The sequence below is a fragment of the Oryza glaberrima genome, chromosome 7, assembly GCF_000147395.1.
Source record: "Oryza glaberrima chromosome 7, OglaRS2, whole genome shotgun sequence".
Taxonomy (NCBI): Eukaryota; Viridiplantae; Streptophyta; class Magnoliopsida; order Poales; family Poaceae; genus Oryza; species Oryza glaberrima.
The window spans coordinates 270,071-294,424 of NC_068332.1; the positions used below are offsets into that span (position 1 = coordinate 270,071).

The 24,354-nt window shown below is 42.9% G+C and overlaps 4 protein-coding genes across 5 annotated transcripts; 1 reads left to right on the forward strand and 3 right to left on the reverse strand.

Annotated features, from left to right (window-relative positions):
* Window positions 1-23: 23 nt before the first annotated feature.
* On the reverse strand, window positions 24-5,034 carry LOC127779863 (kinesin-like protein KIN-14N). The gene is made up of 16 exons (XM_052306784.1): window positions 4,700-5,034; window positions 3,818-3,962; window positions 3,629-3,738; window positions 3,429-3,548; window positions 3,126-3,329; window positions 2,809-3,018; window positions 2,661-2,735; window positions 2,434-2,580; window positions 2,241-2,364; window positions 2,029-2,138; window positions 1,740-1,901; window positions 1,443-1,642; window positions 1,016-1,097; window positions 831-935; window positions 631-735; window positions 24-537 (listed from the first exon to the last, which is right to left on the reverse strand). The coding sequence occupies exons 1-16, from the start codon at window positions 4,925-4,927 to the stop codon at window positions 370-372; spliced, it is 2,295 nt and encodes a 764-aa protein (XP_052162744.1). The 5' UTR covers window positions 4,928-5,034; the 3' UTR covers window positions 24-369.
* Window positions 5,035-8,223: 3,189 nt separating this feature from the next.
* On the forward strand, window positions 8,224-11,338 carry LOC127779939 (uncharacterized). The gene is made up of 2 exons (XM_052306873.1): window positions 8,224-8,306; window positions 8,475-11,338. The coding sequence occupies exon 2, from the start codon at window positions 8,561-8,563 to the stop codon at window positions 11,000-11,002; it is 2,442 nt and encodes an 813-aa protein (XP_052162833.1). The 5' UTR covers window positions 8,224-8,306; window positions 8,475-8,560; the 3' UTR covers window positions 11,003-11,338.
* Window positions 11,339-13,902: 2,564 nt separating this feature from the next.
* On the reverse strand, window positions 13,903-15,748 carry LOC127779498 (probable disease resistance protein At5g45440). The gene has a single exon (XM_052306291.1). The coding sequence runs from the start codon at window positions 15,615-15,617 to the stop codon at window positions 14,148-14,150; it is 1,470 nt and encodes a 489-aa protein (XP_052162251.1). The 5' UTR covers window positions 15,618-15,748; the 3' UTR covers window positions 13,903-14,147.
* A 107-nt stretch (window positions 15,749-15,855) lies between these two features.
* LOC127779494 (uncharacterized) lies at window positions 15,856-24,335 on the reverse strand. 2 transcript variants are annotated; one of them, XM_052306286.1, is made up of 16 exons: window positions 23,925-24,335; window positions 22,748-23,157; window positions 22,377-22,602; window positions 22,031-22,279; window positions 21,824-21,939; window positions 21,585-21,680; window positions 21,165-21,252; window positions 20,678-20,907; window positions 19,751-19,935; window positions 19,390-19,589; window positions 18,663-18,995; window positions 18,448-18,549; window positions 17,613-17,955; window positions 17,043-17,191; window positions 16,664-16,948; window positions 15,856-16,501 (listed from the first exon to the last, which is right to left on the reverse strand). In XM_052306286.1, exons 2-16 carry the CDS (start codon window positions 23,047-23,049, stop codon window positions 16,310-16,312), a joined length of 3,096 nt encoding a protein of 1,031 aa, XP_052162246.1. In that variant the 5' UTR covers window positions 23,050-23,157; window positions 23,925-24,335; the 3' UTR covers window positions 15,856-16,309. The 2 variants fall into 2 exon arrangements, with proteins under 2 accessions (XP_052162246.1, XP_052162247.1); XM_052306287.1 differs by having other exon boundaries at window positions 15,857-16,501; window positions 17,658-17,955.
* Window positions 24,336-24,354: the final 19 nt, after the last annotated feature.

Genomic DNA, 24,354 nt, shown 5'->3' on the forward strand with positions numbered 1-24,354 from the left:
AATATAACTTCATACTCAGTAAGTACTAAAAAGCAACAGAGCATTTCAATTCCAATTACTTGTCTGTCTTTATCATCCAAACAAAGCCAGCCCAACACAACACAGGGCACTTCTCCAATAAAATACAACCAACCTCACATCTTGTTACTACCACTGCACATTGATGCAGCCACAAATTAGATACTACAGTACTATCTGTAATGTAATGCAATGCGATGCTCGTACAATCAACAAAGCCACATGCCAAATCAGAATATTATACACACCCTCTAAGCAACCAACACACGAGGGGATGCAAATGATCCATTGCATCCCTCAAACAACACACAAATACAATTAGTCATGGACATTCATTTTGTCCAAGCCAACTCATCCTTGCGCCAAGCTACGCACTTGGGTTTGACGACGAGGGATGCCAATCTCGCACGAGTTCACCCGTGCTGCGAACCGTAGCGAGCAAATTGACTCCCCTGTAGAAGACATCTCTGGAGACAGATTCACAAACATAAGTGTCTTCGAGTCTCCTCCAAGGCATGGCTGTGTCCAAGGGGAACAAAATCATTCACACATTATAGCCACGGAAACTAGAACAAGTTTGCAGATATTCTTAGCTGAGTGCTTAGAATTTACCTGTAGCAGGTACGTTAATTTTGAGTTCCTGAACGGAACGTGCTCCTCTTTCTTTGCAATGGAGAAGATTACATCGCTCAAGCATGAGAGGCTCTTATTAATAGCCTAAATAGCAAATTTATATCATAACAGTGGTTACGCATTGTACCATGTATACACCTTAGATGCAACAAAAACTGAGGTGTGAAATAGCAAATTACCTGTGTCTCCTTTAGCCTATCTCCGGTGGCACCGCTCTTGTTAAGCCGCTCACTGCCGGCAAGATCGATTAGATTGAGCACTCCTTGCACCTGCTGGTCTGTTCCCTGTAGAGAAAACAATCCAAATGATGAATACAAAAAATTACCAGGCATTAGCAAGACCTACATTAGAAGATATCGCATACCTCATTGACACCAAAAATTCGAAGCGTGAACACACAATGACTTCTAGATGATTCTTCGTTCATCTGTGTTCTTCCAACAGATCTGCAGATAAATAATAAAGCTGTGTACAACGTATGGCAGCAAATTTAAGGTACAGATTCAGAACTCTTTCTTGGAGAATTCAGCTAAATTATTGTGCACTCTATAGCACAACAGTATGTAAAGCACAAAGATTTTGAAAATGGTGTCATAATAAAGCTAGTTTTTGACTTATTGCATTTCATTGAAATTATGCTTCTAACTTCACTTCAGGCTTTATGCTAACCTGATTATGTTTCTATGTGCTCACAGAAACTATATCCAGGTTCTTTGCCTTCTTTATATTCTTCTGTTCTCATGAATTTAATTGAAGATTTGAAAAACTGATGAGAAGAACTAGAGTGTAACCTGCTCTGAGCAGCCCGCTTGAGGAGAGAAGAAACTTCATTGATACTCGATACATCGACGATTGTGAGATCTGATACATGGGTATTACCATTGGCATCATGCTTGATACTGTACTTTGAAGCACCACCATCTTGAACAGTTGTGCGATTAGTGGCTAGCAGATCACGTATGGCTTCATTGTAGATTTCCAGCATAGATGCCTAGATGTTCAAAGTAAACATGACAGTTACAACTATAGAAAGCCTGCACCTTTGTTAGCTCAAACAAACTGACCAATTGAAGTGGGTAAGAACTCACCTGCATCTTATATTTCCATCCCTGTGAAATAAGAGCCTGGCTTGTTTGGAAAATTTGTTCAAGTGATCTCGGAATTAATCCTTTCTGGTCATGCAATTCTGGATTTCCCATCATTGTGTATGTTTTACCCGAGCCAGTTTGGCCATATGCAAATATGCACACCTGAGTTGTTTTCACATCAGTTAGCACGAATTATAAATACTAACTTTTATGGACAAACTTTTTTCCCTCTCCTATAGCGAGGTTGTGCTCTTGCACTTCTCAAAACACAGCAACAAGTAAATGTTACCTTGTAGCCATCAAGGGCGCTTTGGACGAGTTGGGAAATCTCAATGAACACATCTTCTTGTGATGCCGACTGCTCAAATACTTTGTCAAATGTGAAAGAATACATTTGAGCTGTGAAGAAAAATGAAGATTTACTGGAATGAGATGAATCTTCCAAGAGGTGCAGACATGAAAGTAAAAAACACAGAAGGATCGCAGTAAGTGTTACTATACCATTATGTGTCAACTCAATGCCACGACCTAAGTTTTCTCCACTCTTTGGATAAGCAACAGCTCCTGATTCATTTGGCAATAAAGGTCGCACCCTACAGAATACTCGAATGTTTCCCTTAAGCTCCTGCAATGCAAGAGTCTTAGCAACAACACTAGAAACACAAAAGACCAAGAACAGTTTAAGAGACATTACGAGTATTGTATTATGGAGTCTTTTCCGCAAATTCTCTCCATCCAAAATTTGTTGCTCAGCTTCTTCGAGTCGTAATTGCAGATCCTCCAACATTCTTTTTTGCTTCTCATACTCAGTCATCGTCTCCATAGTAGTCAAATCAGATCTCTACATAATTAAATAAAATAGCAAGTCCTTAAGTGCTTGTGGATATAATATATTGAAACAAAGAGGCTTTCAGTATGCACCTTTAACTTTTCGTTAGCTGATGCAAGCTGCAGCTCCAATGTTTTAATTCTCTCTGCTTGGGACGAACATGTTTCCTGTATTGAAAATACATTAGCTGCACTAATAACAGTAATTAGACATTGAATCAATTACAGCACAGGAGCATACCTCAAGGGCAGTACTTCTTGTCATGGCATTATCCAATTCTGCTACCGACTTTCCAGTCATTTCCTTGTATGTACTTACATCGGCCAACAGGGAATGTATTTCAGCTAATTTATGATCACGGTCATCCCTTACTTGCTGGAGTTCACCCCTGAGATTATCAACTTCCTTTAGCAAGTCGGTCTTTTGTTTTAGAGCTTCATTTTGGGAAGACTGCATGGAATAGAGGCGTTGTTTATCACCACAGAATCAATGCAATACAGCAGTATAATTTAAGATGAACAGATGTTTGTACTGAAACGCCGGGACTAAGATCATACCTTTGCCAAATCTAGCTGCATCTTTACAGAGTTAGCATGGTCCTTCAAACCATTCATTGTTTCTACCATAGTGTTCTTCTCTTTCTGCAGCTTTGCTATTGTTTCACCATTCTTCGTTGCATCAGCCTGGAGGTTGCTGTTATACTGCTGCAAACTAGTGTTGTATTCTTGAAGCCTCTTATTTGTGTCCTGAAGCATCTTGATCTAAAGGAGCCAAAACACAGTCAAAGCATAATCTGTAGTGAATGGAAAGTGCAGAGTTATTTATTAATCACATAAGCTTTTCTAGAAAGAAAGTAAGACCTGATCATTAAGGCGTTTTTCCTCCAACTTAATCCTTCTAAGATCTTCTAAATGCTCATTTCGGGAAGCCTCAACAGCAATCCTTGCTTCCTTTTCATCTCCAAAAGACCTAAGGGCATCCTACATTTCAAAAATTTGTTAATCATAGAACACTCCTGGAGCAATAAGAGGGAACTTAACCAGACGCACGAGTCACCCACCAGTTTCTCAGCCTCCACTCTCTTTAGATTCTCCTCTAAAGAAGCATACTGTCTCTGAAGCTCCTCATTTATTGCCTTTGATTCTTCTATTGCACTTTTCAGCTGAGCCACTAGATGACATAGCATAGATTCAGTCAGTAGAATCAACAAGCGCACAAAGTGTCATGATATGAAATGAAAGGGTGGTACCAATCTCAGAGTGATGTTTCTCTGCTGCCTCAAGTAGACCATTGAGCTTCCCAATCTCAGCCAGGTTTGTATCCTCCCTCTCTAGCAGCCACTTGATGCAAGCCCGTAGCTTTTTTATGTATTCCATCATTTGCTCGCTCTTCCCCTGCAGAAACAATCACAGCATGGGAAAAGAAAATATCAGCCAGTGTAAACAACTAAACACAGATGATGAGTCATTCAAGGTAGCAAACCAAACGGCAAAGTAACATTCAAATTTCAACTACTAAGTCGAAAAGAACATCTTTTCACCAAGGCGGTGGAAGGACGCTGTCCAATTTTATATAGTTCAGTGGACACATTTGCGGTTCAGGTCCTTGGAGCAACATGGTGCTCAGGATTATCCATTGTGAAAATTAGACAGTTGTTTGTCTCAGACTGTTTGAGGGTTTTGTATTTGCTCTAGCTAGTCCTTTTGGTGTGAGCATACAGAAATGACTTATCCAAATTACTGAGTAGCCAACATAACATATGACACAGCCTCTAACCTAACCAATTGTTACAGGTAGTTCAGTAGGGTTACTGCCACTGTAGTGTTGTCGAATCCTCTGGTTGGAACTCTGGGCGTGGCTTAAGTTGTTTAAACATTTTAAGGTAGAGAACATAACATGCATCAATTTTGACAGCCGGGAAGGAACACCGGCTATGTACTAGTATTTACTTAGTACAGTATTTAGGAAAGAGGTAAAAAATATCCCAATCCGCAGTAGCAAGCCACGCATAAGGCCAAGATCCATAAGAAACGACTATGGGGGAAATACTGATCTAGCAATAGTAAGTCTGTCCGTAAATTAGGGTGTGGGGGGAAAAGAAGAAGAAATGGGGAGGAGAAAAATCCTTGACCTTGTAGTCCATCTTGTTCTTGCCCTTCATCTTCTCGTTGAGGAGGGCGTCGACATCGTCCCTCCCGGCGAACTCGATGGCGGGGTCAGGGGCGGGCGGAGCGGCGTTGGCGGAGAGCGGGGCGCGGGCGGCGGACCCGGCGGCCGTGCGCTGGCGCTTGCCGGCCTGCGCGTCGGCGGCGTTCTCCTTCTGGTGGAGCATCCCGGGGCGAGTGGCGCGCGTGGACATGGCCGGCGAGCGGATCTAGGGCTAGGGCGAGCGGCGGCGGAGGCGGCGGGGAGAAGAGGAGGAGGAGAGGATTTTGGATTTTGGATTTGGATTTGGGAATGGAGCGACACAAGAGAGAGAGAGAGAGGGAGGGAGAATTGAAATTTTCGGTGGGAGTGGGACCCAAGCCAACGCGCCGCCCCCGCTCCTCTAACTGGGCCGCTCGGCCCATAATGAAAACCTAACGACATGTGCGATTTACATTGTGGGCCGGAAAGTGCAACGGAGGAGATTGTGCTTGTGCTTGTGCTTGCACTTGCACACAGGGAGGTCTATACTTTCCCACCCTTATCGTTTGCTCGTGATTGAATCTCCTCCCTCAACCATAAAACCGGATATAACGTCTCCACCATCTCTTAGAATTCCGTGCAAATATACTTCTTCGCTGGTTTGAAAAGCGCCTTTTTGTTGACGTGGCATGTTGACCGCATGTGGGACCCACATGTCATGCACTCTATATTCTTTCTCCATACTACTCTCTTCTTCGTCTTTCCATTTCTCCCCCTCTCTTCCTCATGATCTCCAGGCCAGTGAAAGGGGAACGTACTTCAATCAGGTCATATCTCTCAGATCCGAAGTCGTCGAAGTATCCCCTCGTTGAAAGATCCACTACTTGAAGCCATCTCTTCGCAAATCCTTTGAATACCAGCGCCCCTTACCTAGCACGTTATTGTCAACGGGTTGTACCCCGATCTCCATCCCTATGTGGTTTTTTAATTTGAAGGACATATGGATCAGCTGATACGAGGATGCAGACAAATATGTAAAGAGAGAAGGGAGACGGAGATTTTTGTGTGGGTTTAGACCCTCTGATGATGGGTAATAGCTCTACTCCTATTGGATGGGTGTTGCCATTATATATCAATCTCTCATGAGAAGTATAGGGATGAATACCTAATCTAGTTTGGCAGTATATCGGTGTAAATCTTGGGCTCAACAATTACCTATAGTTAGTTTCGTCACGTATTGACTCGCGAGATCGAGGGTGGCTTATATCGATTTGTATCTCTCTTGGGTTATTGTCTTTTGCATTATGCTTGTCTTGTCCCGTCTAGGGTCTTATATTTATAACCCCCCACCCCCAAGTGTCCCTTGTCCAATTAAAACCAGGGAGGTAAATATGGATACAATCCAAATAGTCTTGATCGGGCATAAATTGGACTATGTATTTCTTTTCTTATATTGGGACTCATTCCTTATCTATTTAGAACTTTTGCCATATGCACAAGGTTTGTTTCCTTACAAGACTTGGCATATGATGGCCCCGTGCGATCTAGTTATACATGTATAGGGCATCCCATATCTAGGATATTGACAGTTTTGTCATTTCAAAAATATATGTGATTTTTAGTGAATTCAGTTTACATTCTCAGTCATAGTTATTAAACCTGGATTAGTGGATATACCAGTCGAGCTATCGGTTCGCTAGTCCGATAGTCTTACTGACCCTCTAGACGGTCCAATTGCAGTTTGTTAAGTTATATGAACTGTCTGTTTGATTACAACCACAAATGCACGGGCTAGTGGGATGGTTAATTAGTTTGCGCAACTATCACCCCGTCAAACAGTGGTCGAATCCCTCTCCCTCTGTGCCTCGATCTATGGTCTGGAGGGGGAAAGTGATTTCATCCCTCGAGGGGATATCCCCTCGTTTCATACATGCCACCTAAATAGATGACATACAAACAACGAGAGATGTCCCCTCGAGGATATGATGAAAATCCACATCCGTCTAGAGAGAGTAGTACTACGGTCATTCCTAAAGAACCAGCAGTCGAATCCCTCTCCCACTGTGCCTCTACGGTCGTCCTCCTCCTTTCTCACCATATAATTTAATTCCCTCACGTAAAAAAACTTTTTCACTCTTAAAAAAACACCCGGCCAAAAAACTAGGACTCCATTTAAGAAACTAGTGTTTCCACCCGAAAATCAACCTAATTCCCTCATGTAAAAAACTTTTCCACTCTAAAAAAACACCCGAGCAAAAAACTAGGACTCCATTCAGGACCTAGTGTTTCCACCCGAAAATCAACCTAATTCCGATCCCTCACGTAAAAAAACTTTTCCACTCCTAAAAAAAACACCCGACCAAAAAATTAGGACTACTCCATTGAAAAATAGTGTTTCTAACCGAAAATCTATCCAGAAAAACTGTCCTGTCCACTAGAAAAACCAGCTGATCGATAGGAAAAAACTGAACCCTATAAAGCCATCCGTCGCGTCGTGCAATGCACAAGCAAGCATGATACTCACGATTAGAATAGCATCTGTGTAAAAGGAAAATCCATAGCAAAAACAAAAGGCGAAGAAACAGAGTAATAAAGCAACCAATTAGGCTTCGCAGCTGCATGGGATGTATGTGCATCAGTGCATATGCATGATGCACAGATCTGTAAGTGCGACAAGCATAGCACTCACGCATCGATCGCATGTCTAGCTAGCTCTGCTTTTCACCCTAGCTACACTTCTTCATGTATTATTTGTTGCACTAATTCTAAATTGAGAAAGTATTAAATTAATTCTGAAAAAAACTTAAGATTGAATATGCATATTTTCGATGGTATGTTAACGTCTAGGGTGTACTTGCCTCGGTGTTAAAATATAAAGCGAGGTCTCGGTGCTTAGAGAGTAATAAGTTTTAGGAATAGTACTTGAGAGGAAATCTTATATATATATGGGTGCAATGCACAGTAGGTGCAGGTGAAGTTTGAAGTTTGAACTTGCATACTTTGCGAGTACTAATATATCTTGTTAATTTTCTTTTAAAAAATAATAGCTATTTAATTAATTGATATGTAATAAATGAGTGGATGTTTACTACTCGAGTGATTATTAATTAAAAGAGTTTTCCTGCAGTGCTATACGATGAGATGCAACTCAATTCTAGTTAGTAATTGAAGTAATGTATACAGTAGCTAGCTGGTCCGACAAATTTACTTTCACGCTTTACCCTTTCTCTTTTCCTTTGGAAGAAAAAGGGAGTTATTCGATATATGATGTGTAAGCTACTTGATGCAAGCCACGATGGAACAAGGCACATCGATCGAGATCATATCATTTGCGCTCGCCGAATCGCTTTTTATTTTTCTCTCTCCAACCCTAAAAAAAAAACAATCCCGGATCGCTTGGCTGCCAAGTAATTTACTGAAGACGGAACTCGATCGATGGTGTACTGTGTACATGCAGTATGCATCGATCGATCAATTGCATCTATATATATATATTGCTAGGTACCATATAGTATGATGCAGCAATATAATGAACACAACAGTAATACTATAGCTAGTCGATCGATCTCCAGCTCCTACCGCATGCATGCATTATCGATCATAATTAGCAGGTGAGAGATATTTAATTAATTTTCTTGTATCGATCACTTAATTAACCTGGTTCTTCCTTTAATTTCTAGCTATATGGAGTTGCATGGTATATATATTCTGTACGTCTGTGTGAGTAGTCAACTTAAAATAATTTTGTCTGCATGGATATATATATATTGACGTTGAAGGAAGCATATGCATGCATGCATGAGCTGATCAGAGGAAGACAACGACGAAAGAGAAGAAGAAGAAGGTAATTAAGCTAGCATCGTGGATGGGTTTCAATCCGCCGGTGCCGCAGAATGACAGCGACTGGGAGATCAGGGTGGCGATGCTGCTGAGCCTCACCCTCCAGATTCTCCTCATCTTCGTGGGGCCCATGCGCAAGCGCTCCTCCCACCCTGTCCCGCGCTTCGCCGTCTGGTCATGCTACCTCCTCGCCGACTGGGTCGCCGACCTCGGCCTCGGCCTCCTCCTCAACAACCTCGGCAACATCGGCGGCGGCAACGGATCCTCCTCCTCCTCTAGCAGCAGCAGCATCAGCCACCTCTCGGCCGGTGTCGGCGGCTTCAAGCGTGGGCCCGGCGGCGGCAGCACCAACAACACATCCTCCGGCGGCGGCAGCCCGCCCATCTTCGCCTTCTGGACTCCATTCCTGCTGCTCCACCTGGGCGGCCCGGACACCATCACCGCCTACTCCCTCGAGGACAACGAGCTCTGGCTCCGCCACTTGATTGGCTTGCTCTTCGAGCTCTTCTCCGCCTTTGTCGTCTTCTCCTGCTCCGTCAAGTCCAACCCCATGGTCCCGGCCACCGCCCTCATCTTCCTCGTCGGCATCATCAAGTACGGCGAGCGCACCTACTCGCTCTACTCCGGCAGCGTCTCCGGCTTCCGCGACAAGATCCTCGGCGAACCCAACCCTGGGCCCAACTACGCCAAGCTCATGACGGAGTTCGACTCCAAGAAGAATGCCGGACTGCTGGTGGAGATCACCATCGCGGACGGCGAGGCCAGCAAGGCGAAGGAGGCGCTGGAGGAGGGCGAGGAGGTTCGGCTGGTGAAGGAGAGCAACAAGAGCCTGGAGGCGATGGCGTACGACTTCTTCACCATGTTCCGGCTGCTCTTCGTCAACCTCATCCTCAGCTACAAGGAGAGGAGGATCAGCCAGGCCTACTTCCTGGACCGCCACGACATGACGGCGGGCAAGGCGTTCGAGGTGGTGGAGGTGGAGCTCAACTTCATCTACGACATGGTGTACACCAAGGCGCCCGTGTCCCACAGCTCGGCAGGCTGCGTCCTCCGCTGCGTCGGCACCGCCTGCCTCGTCATCGCCATCCTCCTCTTCGCGCTCCTCGACAAGACCGCCATCCTCCCCGTGGACCGTGGCATCACCTACGCGCTGCTGCTCGGCGGGCTGGCGCTCGACGTGGCCGCCATCCTCATGCTCCTCTGCTCCAACCGGATGATCGTCTTCCTCGAAGCCAAGCACATGGCGTGGCTTTCCCGGGTGGCCAGGGCCGTGCGGCTGCAGCCAAGGCGGTGGTCGGAGCGGACCTCGCAGCTGAACTTCATCTGCTACTGCCTAGGCAAGCCCAAGGAGCAGGAGGGTCGCCGCCAGTGCTGCAAGCGGAAGACGATACCGCCGAGTGTGATGCGGTTCCTCATCTGGGTCGCCGACAAGGTGAGAGTCAGGGAGACCTTGGACGACTTCTTCTTCATCCAGCGCAAGCCGGTGAGCTGCAGTCACATCGACAACAACAACAACAAGATGAATCACTTGTGCTGCTGGCACAAGGAGGAGAAGCCGCACGTCGACGTGCTCACGTATGTCTTCGATAGGCTTAAGAAGGAGGCCCAAAAATTCAAGGGCTCCACGGACTACGACTTGATGAAGAAGCTGTGCGGCTACCGCGGCGAGGGGACCCTATTGGATGACGAGGGCCTCGTCCGAAACATCAAGATGGAGCTGACCAAGGCAACACGAGAGGCGGAGCTCAAAAAGAAGGATAATAGCTCATCAACCAACAAGGAGGAGGAGATGGACGAGTCCGAGTACTTGGTCGAGAAGATGGTGAAGGAGAAGCTGGATGGCGTCCTGCGGAACAGCATCGAGAGGGAGTTCGACGAGTCGCTGCTGCTATGGCACATCGCCACTGACCTGTGCTGTCACCGAGAGTGCAAAGAGCCTCGGATGCACGACACCAACGGCTTGATGTCCATCAGCGAGACCCTGTCGGAGTACATGCTCTACCTCCTCGTCAGGCAACCGGAGATGCTGTTGGCCACCGCCGGCATCGGCCTACTCCGCTACCGGGACACGTGCGCCGAGGCGCGCCGCTTCTTCAAGTCGGCGGAGGCGTGGGACCCCAACCACGACGACGCCCGCCGGATGCTGCTTTCCGTCAACACGTCCAAGAAGCCGGCCGATGTGAAGGGCGACCGGAGCAAATCTGTGCTGTTCGACGCCTGCATCCTAGCCAAGGTGCTCCAGGAGCTGGACGACGACACCATGTGGAGGGTGGTGGCCGGAGTGTGGAGGGAGATGCTGACTTACGCGGCCGGCAAGTGCCATGGGAGCACGCACGTGCGGCAGCTCAGCCGCGGCGGCGAGCTCATCACCTTGGTCTGGTTTCTCATGGCGCACATGGGGATGGGAGACATGTACCGGATCAATGAGGGGGACGCCAAGGCCAAGCTCATCGTCCACGACCAGTAGCCACCACATCCATCTCCCTGCATGCATTAATATTTATCTCATCCTTCAATTCGCTAGCTCTCATACTTGTACAAGTATAATCATCGTCCATGCATACTATATACTTCCTCCATACCAAAATGTTTGACACCGTTGACTTTTTAAAAAATGTTTGACCGTTCATCTTATTAAAAAAAATTAAGTAATTATTAATTCTTTTCCTATTATTTGATTTATTGTTAAATATACTTTTATGTATACATATAGTTTTACACATTTCACAAGAGTTTTTGAATAAGACAAACGGTCAAACATGTTTAAAAAAGTCAACGGCGTTAAACATTTAGGAAATGATGGGTGTGTGTATATATATATATATATATATATATATATATATATATATATATATAGCACTGGACTGGAGTATTTATTTGTAAGAGATGGATATTTGTTCCTTAATTAAGGGGGGTGTTCCGACCCCCCTTTTTTTATGCCTTGCATGCACATGATATCCAAATTTGATGTATACAAATATAAAAATGTACGTGATATCACTCCACAAACATAAACCTATAGAATCGAACTAGTATGTAAGTATATAAAAAAAATTAAACTCTAACTAATTATTCCCTGTCATATTTGATATTTTGTTGCAACTTAGGTTGAATTTAAACTTGTTTATAAATTTATATATCATATATTTAACTATGAATATTAAAGTTACATGTCCATCACAGCCAACAAATATTTTTTAGAACTTAACTTTAGGTTGATTTGTTCTTTTTTTCATTATTGTCCATTTTCAGTATTTTTTTAAAACCGTTAATAACACATATAAAAATTTTATGGACAAATTATTTTGAATTTCTTCATTCATTTTTTCACAGCATTAATCCAATACTCTATAATTTGAGAAATAATCATGTCATACTGCCATATGATTAAAATTTTAATATTTATCATATATATACTACTATCAGCATGGATTAATAAGGATATAATTCAAAGTACTAATATAAAATGAATGTTCAGGCATGAGGATAGTTTCCCTCAATGTGGGGTCTGTTTGGTAGGGCTCCAACTCTCTCAGATTTTAGCTCCAAACTCAAACTCCAGTGGAGCTAGCTCTTCTAAGATCTGGAGTGGCCTTGAAAGTATTTGGTTAGCTTAGTCAGCTCCAAAAATTCTCAAAAAGAGGATATGAGGGAGATGGACAATAATACCCTTATTTTTTCTGCTTAGTGGTGGGACTAATAATGAATAAAATTTCTTAATAATTTGAACACTATAATTCTCACTGGTTTATAATTAGAGATTACTGCTCATAATACTTCAATTGGAATGGTTAAGTGGATAAAAAATTGCAAGGGCATAACACAGCACATCATATCAAAACAAAAATCTCGTTTTTTTTATCAATAATCTGGCACAAGGACAGACACAGGCGAATACAGTACAATGAGTCATACTGATCAAATTTGGACAAAAATTATCCTTGTAACTATTATCTTGACCCAACAGGAAAAATAATAAATTATCTTTTAGGAGTTGGAGTTGTGGAGTGACCAAAATGCCGCTCCACACAGCTAGTTCGTTTTTTAGGAGCGATCTGGCCTACTCCGCTCCACTTTTTTTTTTGGAGCTGGACCGTTTGGTTAGGCTCCAGCTAGATCAGAGGTGAATCTAGGAACTGGAGCTTTAGCAAACAGGCCCTGACTTTCTCCTGGTGTAGAGCTCGACTTTTCCCATAACATATATATGGAGAAACACACAAATAAAAAGATATACACCCTATTAATTAAGGGATTGTCTATACAACTTATGACAGATAATACCATTCCATGTCATGTGAATTTTGGACCGTTGAGGCGTTGAATGTGATTTAAGATTTGTGCGCACAATAACCTTATCATTTTCTTCCTCTCCCACTTCTCTCACGTTCACACTGCCCACTACTCGCTGTCCGCTTTCGACACCGTGGCTCTGACACCGCCACCAACACCTTGCTGCCTGCCCATGTTCCACCCATCACCGGTTCTCGTCTTCATCCAGCGCTATATCCCTCTAAGCCCGGGAGAAACCTCCCTGATCTCCCGGTAGTGGATTTTGATCCCTTGAGGGGATATCCCCTCGTTGTTTGCATGTTACTCAAAATAGTTATGAAAAAAATTAAAAAAATTTGAGAAGATGTACATGTGATATTCACTCCACAAACCTGTAAGTTTAAATTCAACTTCTACATCTCGCAACGAAAAAAATAAATTAAACTACAAACTAGTTAACGTATATTCATAATCAAATTTGTTTTTTTCGTTGTGAGATGTAGAAGTTGAATTTGAACTTGCATATTTGTGGAGTGTTATAACACATGTTAATACATCTTCTCAATTTTTTTATAACCATTTGAGTGACATACAAACAACGAGGGATCTCCCCTCGAGGGATTAAAATAATTTCCCTTGATCTCCCCCCTCCAGCAACTGGCCTCCTAGCACGGTCTATCCCATATTCTAACCCATATGCCCTCTACCGAAATTGGGGAGTGGATTTTGATCCTCGAGGGGAGGTCCCCTCGTTGTTTGCATGTCACTCAAATGGTTATAAAAAAAATTAGAGAAGATGAATAAACATGTGATATATCACTATACAAACATGCAAGTTCAAATTTAACTTCTACGTCTCGCAATGAAAAAAACAAATTTGATTGTGAATATACGTTAACTAGTTGTATTTTAATTTTTTTTCATTGCGAGATGTAGAAGTTGAATTTAAACTTGCATATTTGTGGAGTGATATATCACATATTAATACATATTTTCTATTTTTTTTTATTTTTTTTCATAATCATTTGAGGGACATGCAAATAATTGCGGAGTTGCTGGCACTAGAGAAGAGGAGAAGCTCGCCTGGTTGGAGGGGAAGGAGCTCATGCACTAATCTTTGTGTGGATTTGATGGTGAAAAATCTGTAGAAGTACGTAGGAGTACACAGACACAAATTAAATACAAGAAGAAAACTCGATGTGTACTTACATTCATTATATTATATTAGGAGGAAAAATGATGGACGATATATATGGCATTGCGAGAGTAGCATGCGTGTGCAGCAAAACATTAAATTACGGAATATATATATAAGTATAGTGTTTGGATGGATGAGAGTGGATCTAGGCGGCAGCATGATCAGCAGGGTCGCCGGCGTCGGCACCTTTAGCAGTAGTGGGTTGAGTAGTTTTGGCATCGTCGTCATCAACGTAAGTGCAGTACTGGGCGAAGCCCTTGGCGGCCTCGAGGATGGCCACCGGCAGGCCGAGGCACTTGCCGACCATCTCCTCCTGCACCACCTTGAGATCGTTGTACAGCATGTCGTCCTTGACGTTGTACCCGACCTGTTTCTTCTTGGCCTCCAGGTACTCGCGTTCGAAGAGCTTCCAGGCGTCGGCGACGGCGAGGAGCGGCGGGTGGAAGACGCGGCCGGTGCGCACCATGGCCCTGGCGTGCTCCTCCTTGCGGCAGGTGACGAGCACGGCGCTCTTCTTCAGCTTGGGCAGGCCGTAGCCGAGGCGGTCGCTCCACTCGCCGTGCGGCGGCGGCGGCAGCGCCAGGTTGGTGTACCAGGGGTCGTACGCCCGGATGTCGTCCAGCACGATGAGGTAGGAGGTCTTGGCCAGCGCCACGTGCAGGATGAAGAGCAGCACGCCGATCTTGGACTCCTTGGCGGCGTCGCTGTCGCCGTCGCCGCCGTGCTTCTTGACGGCTTCCGAGGCGTTGACGACGCCCTCCACCTTGTAGGTGTCGAGGCCGAGGTTGTCGAGCATGCGGTAGAGGAGGCTAAACTTCACCTCGTACTGCTGCTGCTTGTCATCGTCCGGCGGCGTCGGGCCGACGCACACCCAGAGGCGGAGCGGGAAGGTGTCCTTGATGCGGTCGTGGACGAACACCTTCTGGGCCAACGCCGTCTTGCCGCTGCCGTGGATGCCGAAGATGCCCGCCGCCCTGAACAGCTTCTCCTTGTCGTCGTCATCTTCCTCGGGGCCGGCGAGGGCGTCCGCCACCTCCTTGGCCTCGTCGTCCCACCCGTATAGCCTCTCCTCGTCGACGTAGCTCGTCGTCCACTCGTACAGCACCTCCTTCTTATTAGGCCCTGCACCTGCACCTGCAGGAGCAGATGATGATGAGTCGCGGAGAATGTCCCTGGCCTGCTTCAGCAACGGCGCCACCACCGACGGCGTTGGCTCGGCATCGGCATCGGCGTCGGCGTCTTTGTGGTCAGGCGGCCTGGACGACGACTTGAAGGGGATGCAGTCGCCCATCTTCTTCTTCTTCTTCTTCTTCTCCTCCTCCTCGGGCGTCGTCGAAGATGGTTTCTTGCACAGCTCAAGGACGCCCTCGATGTTGCGGAGGAGGGCGTCGAGGTCGTCCTTCTTGTCCCCTGGAAGCTGCGAGAAGGCGGCCTCGTGCTCCCTGAGGAAGCTGAAGAGCTCCTCCAGCTCCTTCTCATGCCTCACCGCCTTGTTGCCTTCCTGATGGTCGTGAAACGCCGACATCAGCTTCTCCAGCTTCTGCTCCATGCCGTCGCCCGCGCCCGCACCCGCCATTGATGATGTCTGCTCACCTTGGCCTTGCTCGCTCGCCATAGCTGCTTGCCCTTGCAATCTTGCTCAATTCACTTCACATCAGCTGCCAGCATTCGATCCCATTTTATATCGATCCAACAGGCAAGCTCAACAGCAAGCTAGATACACAGTAGTAGTAATGAAGATATGCTTGCCTCGCTCCACGAGCAAAGCCACACACACTGCTCTCATGACTTTAGGATTGGACAAGCTAACTAGCCAAATTTGCAAACTGGCCGGAGTAGCTTTCTTTTCTCTGCTCATGCAGCTGCCATGATTATGATGATTTATGCCTCTCTTCACATACAGGCTAGAGACACTTTGGTCCAACATGCTACTACTACTTTGTACAATATGCGTTCACCAACAAGGCGAGTAGCATCCAAGCAACGTATCGATCAGCCCATATGCCTCAGTTTCTTTCTAGCTTCCAACTGATCTACTGATGATAACAAGATTGATTTTATTTACCATGCTAGCTGAAGCAATCTCAATAGTCTACTTCAAGCAATACAACCAATCAGGCCTTACAATTTTGATGAACTAATAATCATTTCTTTGTTACTAATTCCATATATACTCTGTAAAACTCCATTTCTCTAAAATGCAGGCTCACTTGTCAGTCCCGGCAGCCTCAGTCAGCTGGATCTATAAAGATAGCAACGTGCACCACAACTAGTAGTTGTCAATTCCTCAACCCACCATGTATCTAATCAACAAGAGGTGTTGGGATCTGATGTTCTTGTTCTTGAAATGGTGAAATGGTCGACAACCCGTACCGACGTGACAGGGTCTGGGGAAGAGGATGACCTCCACTTGCTGGGGTGCTTCCGGTGATGGCTGAGCTGATGAGGCCTCCTTTCCTCTGCCTCCCACTTGGGATCCAACTTCCAATCCTTTGGGACCTGCTCACCAAATTGGCGTGTTTAAAGATGGATAATATATGTACTTTGTTTCTGTGTACACAAACATGTATTGACACTTATATATTGGGTGATATGGATCAGCGGATTTTGAAATTCAAGTTCTAAATGGATGAGATCAACGCAATCAAGTTGAATTGTTACCTTGTCTACTGCAAGCGTGAATATTTCCAGGTTACCATCCTTCTTAATGTGGAATCTTGTGAATGATTTGTAGTTTGCAATACGCAACGAAGAGAAGGCTTCATCAAAGTGTATGTGGAACCAGTTGATGCAGATATATAGGTAACTACCAAATATGAGGGAGACAACTGGAGTTGAGAAAATCCAGAAATAGATAAACACAGAAGTGTAGTACATCATCAGAACACTCCGAGAAAGAGACATCATCCCATTCTTGCAGATATTAATTCTTGTCACAGCCATGACCTGAATAAAGATATACATTGTTTCATAATTGTAAGTAAACTATCCAAAAAGTGCATGGAAACTGTAGTTGTTTCCAAGCTGAGACACTTGTTACCTCAGGAACGTCAAAGGCTGACATTAGGTATTTTATGCATGCTGGGTACAGTCCAAGTGTCCATTGCTCCAAGCGAGCACGAAGACCGGTTGGATCAGGGAAATGCTCACTTTCCATTGACCGATACCAATCGTATAGTGTGTGATAACCTACAACAAATGAATTTACAGTAAAATTTTCAGTTCAAGTTGAATTTTGCTTGGAAGAAGAAACAGGACACAAGCAAAATCTCTGAAGTCAGGAACAAATATAAGGATCGTAGCTACATCACTCACTAAACCTTTTGTGCAGTGGAGCTCAGAGTAAATGGCTGAGGTATATTATCAGGGACATGGCATGATAGTTTTGTCAAATAAACTTCCTAGGATATGACATGTCTGCACAGGAATATCTTTTGCCTTTAATTTCCTCTAGGCACTTCAGGGATGAAATATGAAATGTTTACAATCTAGTCCAGTTGGAAACCATAAATTAGTATATCCTGAGTTTAAAAGACTAGATAAAGATCTTTTATTTTTTACATATATTAGAAGACATATCATAAGCATGAACATGCAGTTTGATCTTGACCTGCGATAAGAATTTTCATCTTGATATGAGCATGACATGGAATACCTGATGTTGCCAATAAATGATTCCGAATACAAATTTCAATTCCCAACTCCAACAGCAACATTAAAAGCAGGGCTGCAGTGAGATGGGCCAAAACATGTAGACCACCTATAATAGCTCTTTTTCTCCGTGAGAGCTTGGATGGTACAAATGAATATGACGCCAGTAATAAAGTTAGACTTCCTACTGAAGAGACATAAGAGTGTTCAAAAATATAGAGCAAAGCACTCCATATTGTATTTGAGAAGCTTCCCAGACGCCCTGACCAAGTTTCTTCATTTAAGATGTGACCAAGATTACACTGGAACAAAACAGAAACAGGATCAATTAGTCGTAATTAGATCAAGATTATTATAGCATGATAGAGCATCAAACAACATCTTAGCAATGCAAGGATACACATCAATGCTTGCTATCACCAAGTTTGATTTTCCAAGTAACCAGTAGGTGGTTAAATGCATGTTTTTTCCTTTTTTGAAAAAAGGAGCAAAAATGAACAAAGCCTGAATGAGTTTTACAATAATTGAATACGTTGAGCAACTGGGTCAACAACAAAAGTCAAATACATTTGTCGAAAGAGACAAAATAACGTAGGGAAGCATGAATAAGGTTTCTTTCAACCAATTCAAAGCTATACAGCAGCAGGTTTTCCTGTAAATTCCATGGTTAATTTCTTAAAAGGATGTCCCTTGTTTGCGGATTTTTAAGTCAAAGTAAATATATTCAAGGAACAATACATTTTCAGAGAAACTACATACAAGAAAATTATAGCTAAATAGGGTATAGAACTGACCTGTGGGAACATTGAGAATACCAGTATGAAGTAGATAAAACCACCAATTGTGTCAAACTGCCAATTCTTCTTGCGGAACTTTAGTATATTACCCAGAGCAATCTGCATATTTAATTGATAAGATTTCCTTATTTCACTTGTACACAACATACAAGCTGCTTAAGCTAGTTAGGCTATAAATTTCAGAAATTCCATTATCATAGAGAACAACATACCCCGCTAGAGTCATCGAAGGATGGATACGCAGCCTTGCACTCATAAGTAGCCCCAGAGAACTGCTCAAAGTTTTTGAAAACATGTGTTGGGTGCAAAAATGCACCACCGCATCCATTGACAAGCAAGTGTTGCACAGAAGTAGGGTTGTCTATCTGATTAGCTGAATGCCTCATAAAATGGTGTAAATCCCCGGCCAAACGAAGTTTGCATCTTCCATTCAAGTAGTCCTGGATTAAATGTGAAACATTCTTGCCAGTAGTCTCCTTCCAATACCAATCAAGAAGCCAGTTTGGCTCATGTGTCATCACAATCACAGAGTCATTCTCTCCAATCTGCAGAACTTCAGAAATGCAGTGGATCAACAAGATCTGGAAATAAAAAAAATAGTCCCAATATCCAAGAGATTCTGATGTTCTTGAAATTTTATTGGAAATGATTAACAGTTCATTCATCAGGAACTAACCAAAATTAAATGATAACAAAGTAACATGCAAGGAAGTTCTCCACCTAAAAAGCAAAAGGGGCTATGATTAAAAAAAAAAGAAAAAGAAAACTTTGTTCATATTGGGTGTTTACTAGCCACTCTGATGGCAGTATACATGGTTGAAGCAATTTTTTTTTTTAAAAAAAATGTCATGTACATGAGAAACCAAAAATATGAAAATAAAAGCAAATGCATAAACAGAATTAAACAGAAGGATATACAAGGAACAAAAAGAAATGCACCTTGTTTCGGCAAAGCTCTGCAAAGAACTTGAATTGGTATACATCAATGTCACCATGAAGAGCTAGATCAAGTCCAAATACCCACCAACCCTGGGGAAGCCGCAATGCAAAATAACTCTTCTTCTGAGGCAGAAACCATCCACCTAACCAACTTTTGTGACATACATATCTCATAAAAGTGTGCAGCCCATCAAACCAGTCTGTGGTAAATGGAATGGAAATCATGAAATGAACTTCATAAAAACAGGCATATATTATCTACCTTACATACTTAACAGTTTACAGAGTCCAAAGGAAAGGAAACAGGATATGATATAGTAGATTAATCAAGTTAAGAATTAAAAAAGTACAGAGTACACACCATGATTCCCAGGAATTATGAAACACTGTGGTCCGTCATAATCTTTCATCTTTGATATACCAAGAGGAACCTCAGGCTTGTCCAAAGCTATATGTTCAGCTCTATACCAAGGTGGAGGTTGCAGGGCATACTCATAAGGACTAAAGAAGCGCATCTCATATGTAAATGATGATGGGTTTGGGTATCTGTATATTCCAAAATTACAGAAAGTTAAAGGAAACAGAAACTACAATATCCATATTGCACAAATAAAATGGACTAAGTTCCACATACTTCACGGAGAACGACTATGGATGGGGAATTCATGGAAAGAATATTAAAATTGTGTAATCATTTATTTGCTAATTTGAAAAAAAATTGTGCTAGGTTTAGCAAGAGTTCATTGGAGTCATGTGACTGCAATGCTTGAATTCAGATCCACCCATGGATTGGTAATGAAATATGTGAAAACACCATCATCGTGTGCAAATGATAAGAAATAAACAAAACAATTTATAGTGCATCCAAAAATACTGAGATGTGCCTAAATAAACTCGAGCCTTTGCAATTATAGAGAAGAAGCTTGATGTGCTTATCCATGAGTAGCTGTTGCTTGAGACAGAACATAAGAAATGAGATCATCAACAGGTAACTCGGTCTATTCAATTATGAAGGCTAAGGTGCTCAATACTGAAGATGCAGTCTAATGCTTCAACGGGACAAAGAAAACATTTCATTCAAAAATAACTGTGAAACTCAACCATGCTGTTAACAGTCTGAATCTCCAAACATTTAACAAGAGCTATAGTCTGTATAATTTCCCATGGTATAAGGATGAAATCAATCATGTGATCCAACTGGCTAAACAACAATGAGTCTAGATTTTGTAAGTATGAATTAATTGACCACAGGAAAAGCGCAACTCTGATAAATATGCTGTAAACTTACGCAAGGTCTCCGCCAATAAGAAGCAGATTTCCACGTGGAAGAGTATGCATGGAGCCACCAATTACAGTCTGAATGGATGATTGAGCTAGCAATCGGGCAACTGTATATGATGAATTTCCTCCATCACCAGTGTCTGCGACAAAGTCAAACCAAAGGTCTTCTCTTTCATTGAAGTAGTCATACAAAAGGTCATCATTCTGAGTTTCATCTGTTGTTCTTTTCATTGCAGCCTATAAGACAATGTTAAAAAAAAAGAAGTTTGAGAGACCATGCATCATAGGCTTGAACATACACGCACGTGCACATTGACAGGATATAAAGCTGAAAATTGGAGTGTTAAAATTAGATAGCCATGACCACCAAGGCAAAACATTTCAGTGAAAAGAACCAAGGAAATGAATCACAATTCTGACTTGGAGAACCTTAGAGCTTATATTCATGTTGGGCATATCATATTGAGTAAAAGTTCCAGAGGAAACACTCTTACTTGCATCATGCGCATATCAAATCGCCCAACAAAAAGAGTTACAGAGACCATAAGATCAAATGCAGTCTTGAATAAATCAGCTGATGTCCTGTATAAAGCAAAGCCAAAGATGTTGGATTTTTCCATTGGACTAGCCTGTAATCTACTACCTCCGTCCCAAAATAATTGTAATTTTAGGTTGTTCCGTATGTATTAAGGTTTGAGAAAAAAAATACTATGATGCCCCTTATTAAATGGTGTACAAGAGTAGGAGGGTAGTTGAGCGTAAAATAGGGAAAAAAATTGAATGAGAGGTGATTAATGAGACCATTAGTACTCTATTGTGACAATTATTTTGGGACAAATTCAGATCCTAGAAATACAATTATTATGGGATAGAGGTAGTAACTTGCTGCCGTCAGAACAATAGAAAGGCCCTACCCTGAATACCAAGGTACCATGTCCAGGAAATCTGGTTTCATTTGTCTCTTCAGCTTCTCTTCCTCCAATACAGTTGATGGGTGTGTAAGAGCCCATCTGAAATAATCGCAGTGCATAATTAAGAGAAAGATTGAATGTATGCAAGCAATATTTTTGGAAAGGAAATATTACTAGCATCTATTATAAGAAAATTAATGCATCAATAAGAACATGCACGGTGCAAAACAATAAAAACATACCCAGTTGATCTCTCCACAACAAAGTTAGCAATATAAAGGCCAACAAATGTAGCCCACAATGAGTACAGAGGAGATATTTCATCTGAAGGGCCAGCACAGGATCCACTGCAAACTAGCTGGAGAATAACATGATCAAAGAAGTGTAACATGGATATTGTCAGCTGGAAACATGAAAAGAAAGAATATATGAATCGAGGCCAGTGGTACCTCCCCATAGATAACCCATTTGGATAGAAGAGGATAATCACTAGCAGATCCAACCGGAGCAAACCAAGATGAACATATCTGATCTTTTAACTCATTCATACGGAGAAAATTTGATATCCAGGTGGTTCCCTTTTCATTCTCAAGAAAAGCAAGCAAATTTGGATCAGAATTCCTACTGAAAGATTTACTTTTGTGCACAGCAAGATTCCCACAGTGACTGTAGAATACACAGCAAGCAATACTGATTACCTGAAACAAATGCAGAAATAATCTTCCAATGAGCAATCTGACAGATTAGTTTTTCTTATAAAAAAGAGTAACAAAAACAAAATTTCAGTAAACTTACAGTACAGTTCTGGAATATGGTCCAAATTCCAGGTCTTGTTCCTGCCATGCGAGCAACCAGTCCAATGTACCAGAGACCAATAAAAACTATATGAAAGGCGATGATGAAAAGGACAGAAGAGAAATATATCGTCAAAAAAAGTGAAAGGTTCATGCGCATATCAACTCCCATTGATTGGAAGCTGGGAAGATGATACAGTGAAGCGAAGCAAATCCAAGCGACATACCTGCAATTATGCAATACAAGTGACAGAATCACTTCTCCTAACAACTTAGTTATGCATTTGCAGAAGTTTCTGTGGAGCAATGGAGACAATCCAAAAGAAATATAATGTTGAGTTGTTGAGACATACTAAAGAGTTGACAACATACCATCGGTTGAAATTCGAGTAACTCGGCTGAATAGTTCTTCCGAGAAAGGGAGAAGAGAAGAAATAGAAGAAACCGATTAGGCAAACATACATGGACCACCACTTGATATTGTTGTCCAGTTTATGAATGAGGGTATGCATATTGTCAGACGAGATGAAAAAGAGGCATGCAATTATGACTGCAGTCATGATATGCCTTGAGTGTTCATGAGGATATGGATACGTGTGTGTCAGGATCGTCCTGACGCTCTTCATCTTGAGGGTTCCCAGTAATGGGCTACCACTCTGCTTGTCTGAACCCATTGAAAATGCTTTGCTTCAAACAATATATAGCTGTTTTACCCAGAGAAATGGGGTGGGTGCATTAGAGCTTCTCTTTGAAGACTGGAAGCTTGACGCTCAATTCATGTTCTGCGTGTGTTAAACAATGTGAGATTTCAGGCAGATAAAACAACAAGGTTGATTCTTGAATTTTGTACTAGTTGGTTGCATGATTGCATAAAATCCTAGTATAACCATTGATAAGCAAATATGCAATGTACGATATTAGCATGTGTGTCGTAGATAGAGTCAACTGTGCAAAAGCAAGGAACTGCGCCTTTACTCAAGAATCAATAGGAGCAGATAATTAACTTTGCGTTACTCAAGAGCGACTCATTGAGTTTGAACACATATGTGGTCTTTTTCATAACTATCCCAAGAGATAAAAGAAGGAAAACCAATCCATCCTACTAGGCTACTACTACTAATTAGTACTCCTCCATTCTCTCGGAATCGGAAGGAGAAAAAAAAATCATGGTAATTAATGATGCGATGTCATGTACTTGTTGTACTGGACACAAGAGGAGTGATGTGATGTCAGCTCCTAAAAACAGAAGACCAGATTCATTCATTCGGATCAATATTATAATTACAAAAATGGTTATTATATTGTGAAAACAGCATTTGGCAAGAAGAAAGAGTGAGAAACTGGTAGTGTCATTATTATTGTGGTGTGGCAAGGCATGGCACTCCATTGGAGAAGAAAAGAAATACAAGTGCGTGTATTGTTGGGACGGTTACTGCAACAAGGAGGGTGCGCATGAACACCGAGATGAGTAATGCAAGGCGCAAATATTATATACATACATATATATATATATAGTGATGATAAATACTGTAATAAATAGATAGCGCACCTGAGCTAGCAGTGTCGTGTCGTATAGGCAGGGTAGCCGCGGGAATGCGGTGGGGAGATACGGCCGGGCGCAGTCGGCGCCGCCGGCCAATGGCCCGCCCCGCCCCGCGGCGCAGGGAGAGAGAGAGAGAGAATCGAAGCTTTTGGCTTGGATTTGGGAATGGATCGACTCAATACTCATCCATGGGAAGGAAATGGGATTAATAAACAAACAAGGGCAATGGCGAATGGAGGGGAGGAAGAAGAAGGGAAGGGAATATCCTCCGCAGCCACAAGGCCAGATGCCATGGGCTCATATATGGGCCATGGCCCACAATCCCGTCCATCCGGCCCGGCCTAGCCCAGTAACATGTCTCCTCCTCATCACCAGAAAAAAAAAGGGAAATAATAAATAAATAAAACGAAGAAACACTTCCTTTCCTTTACCCCGT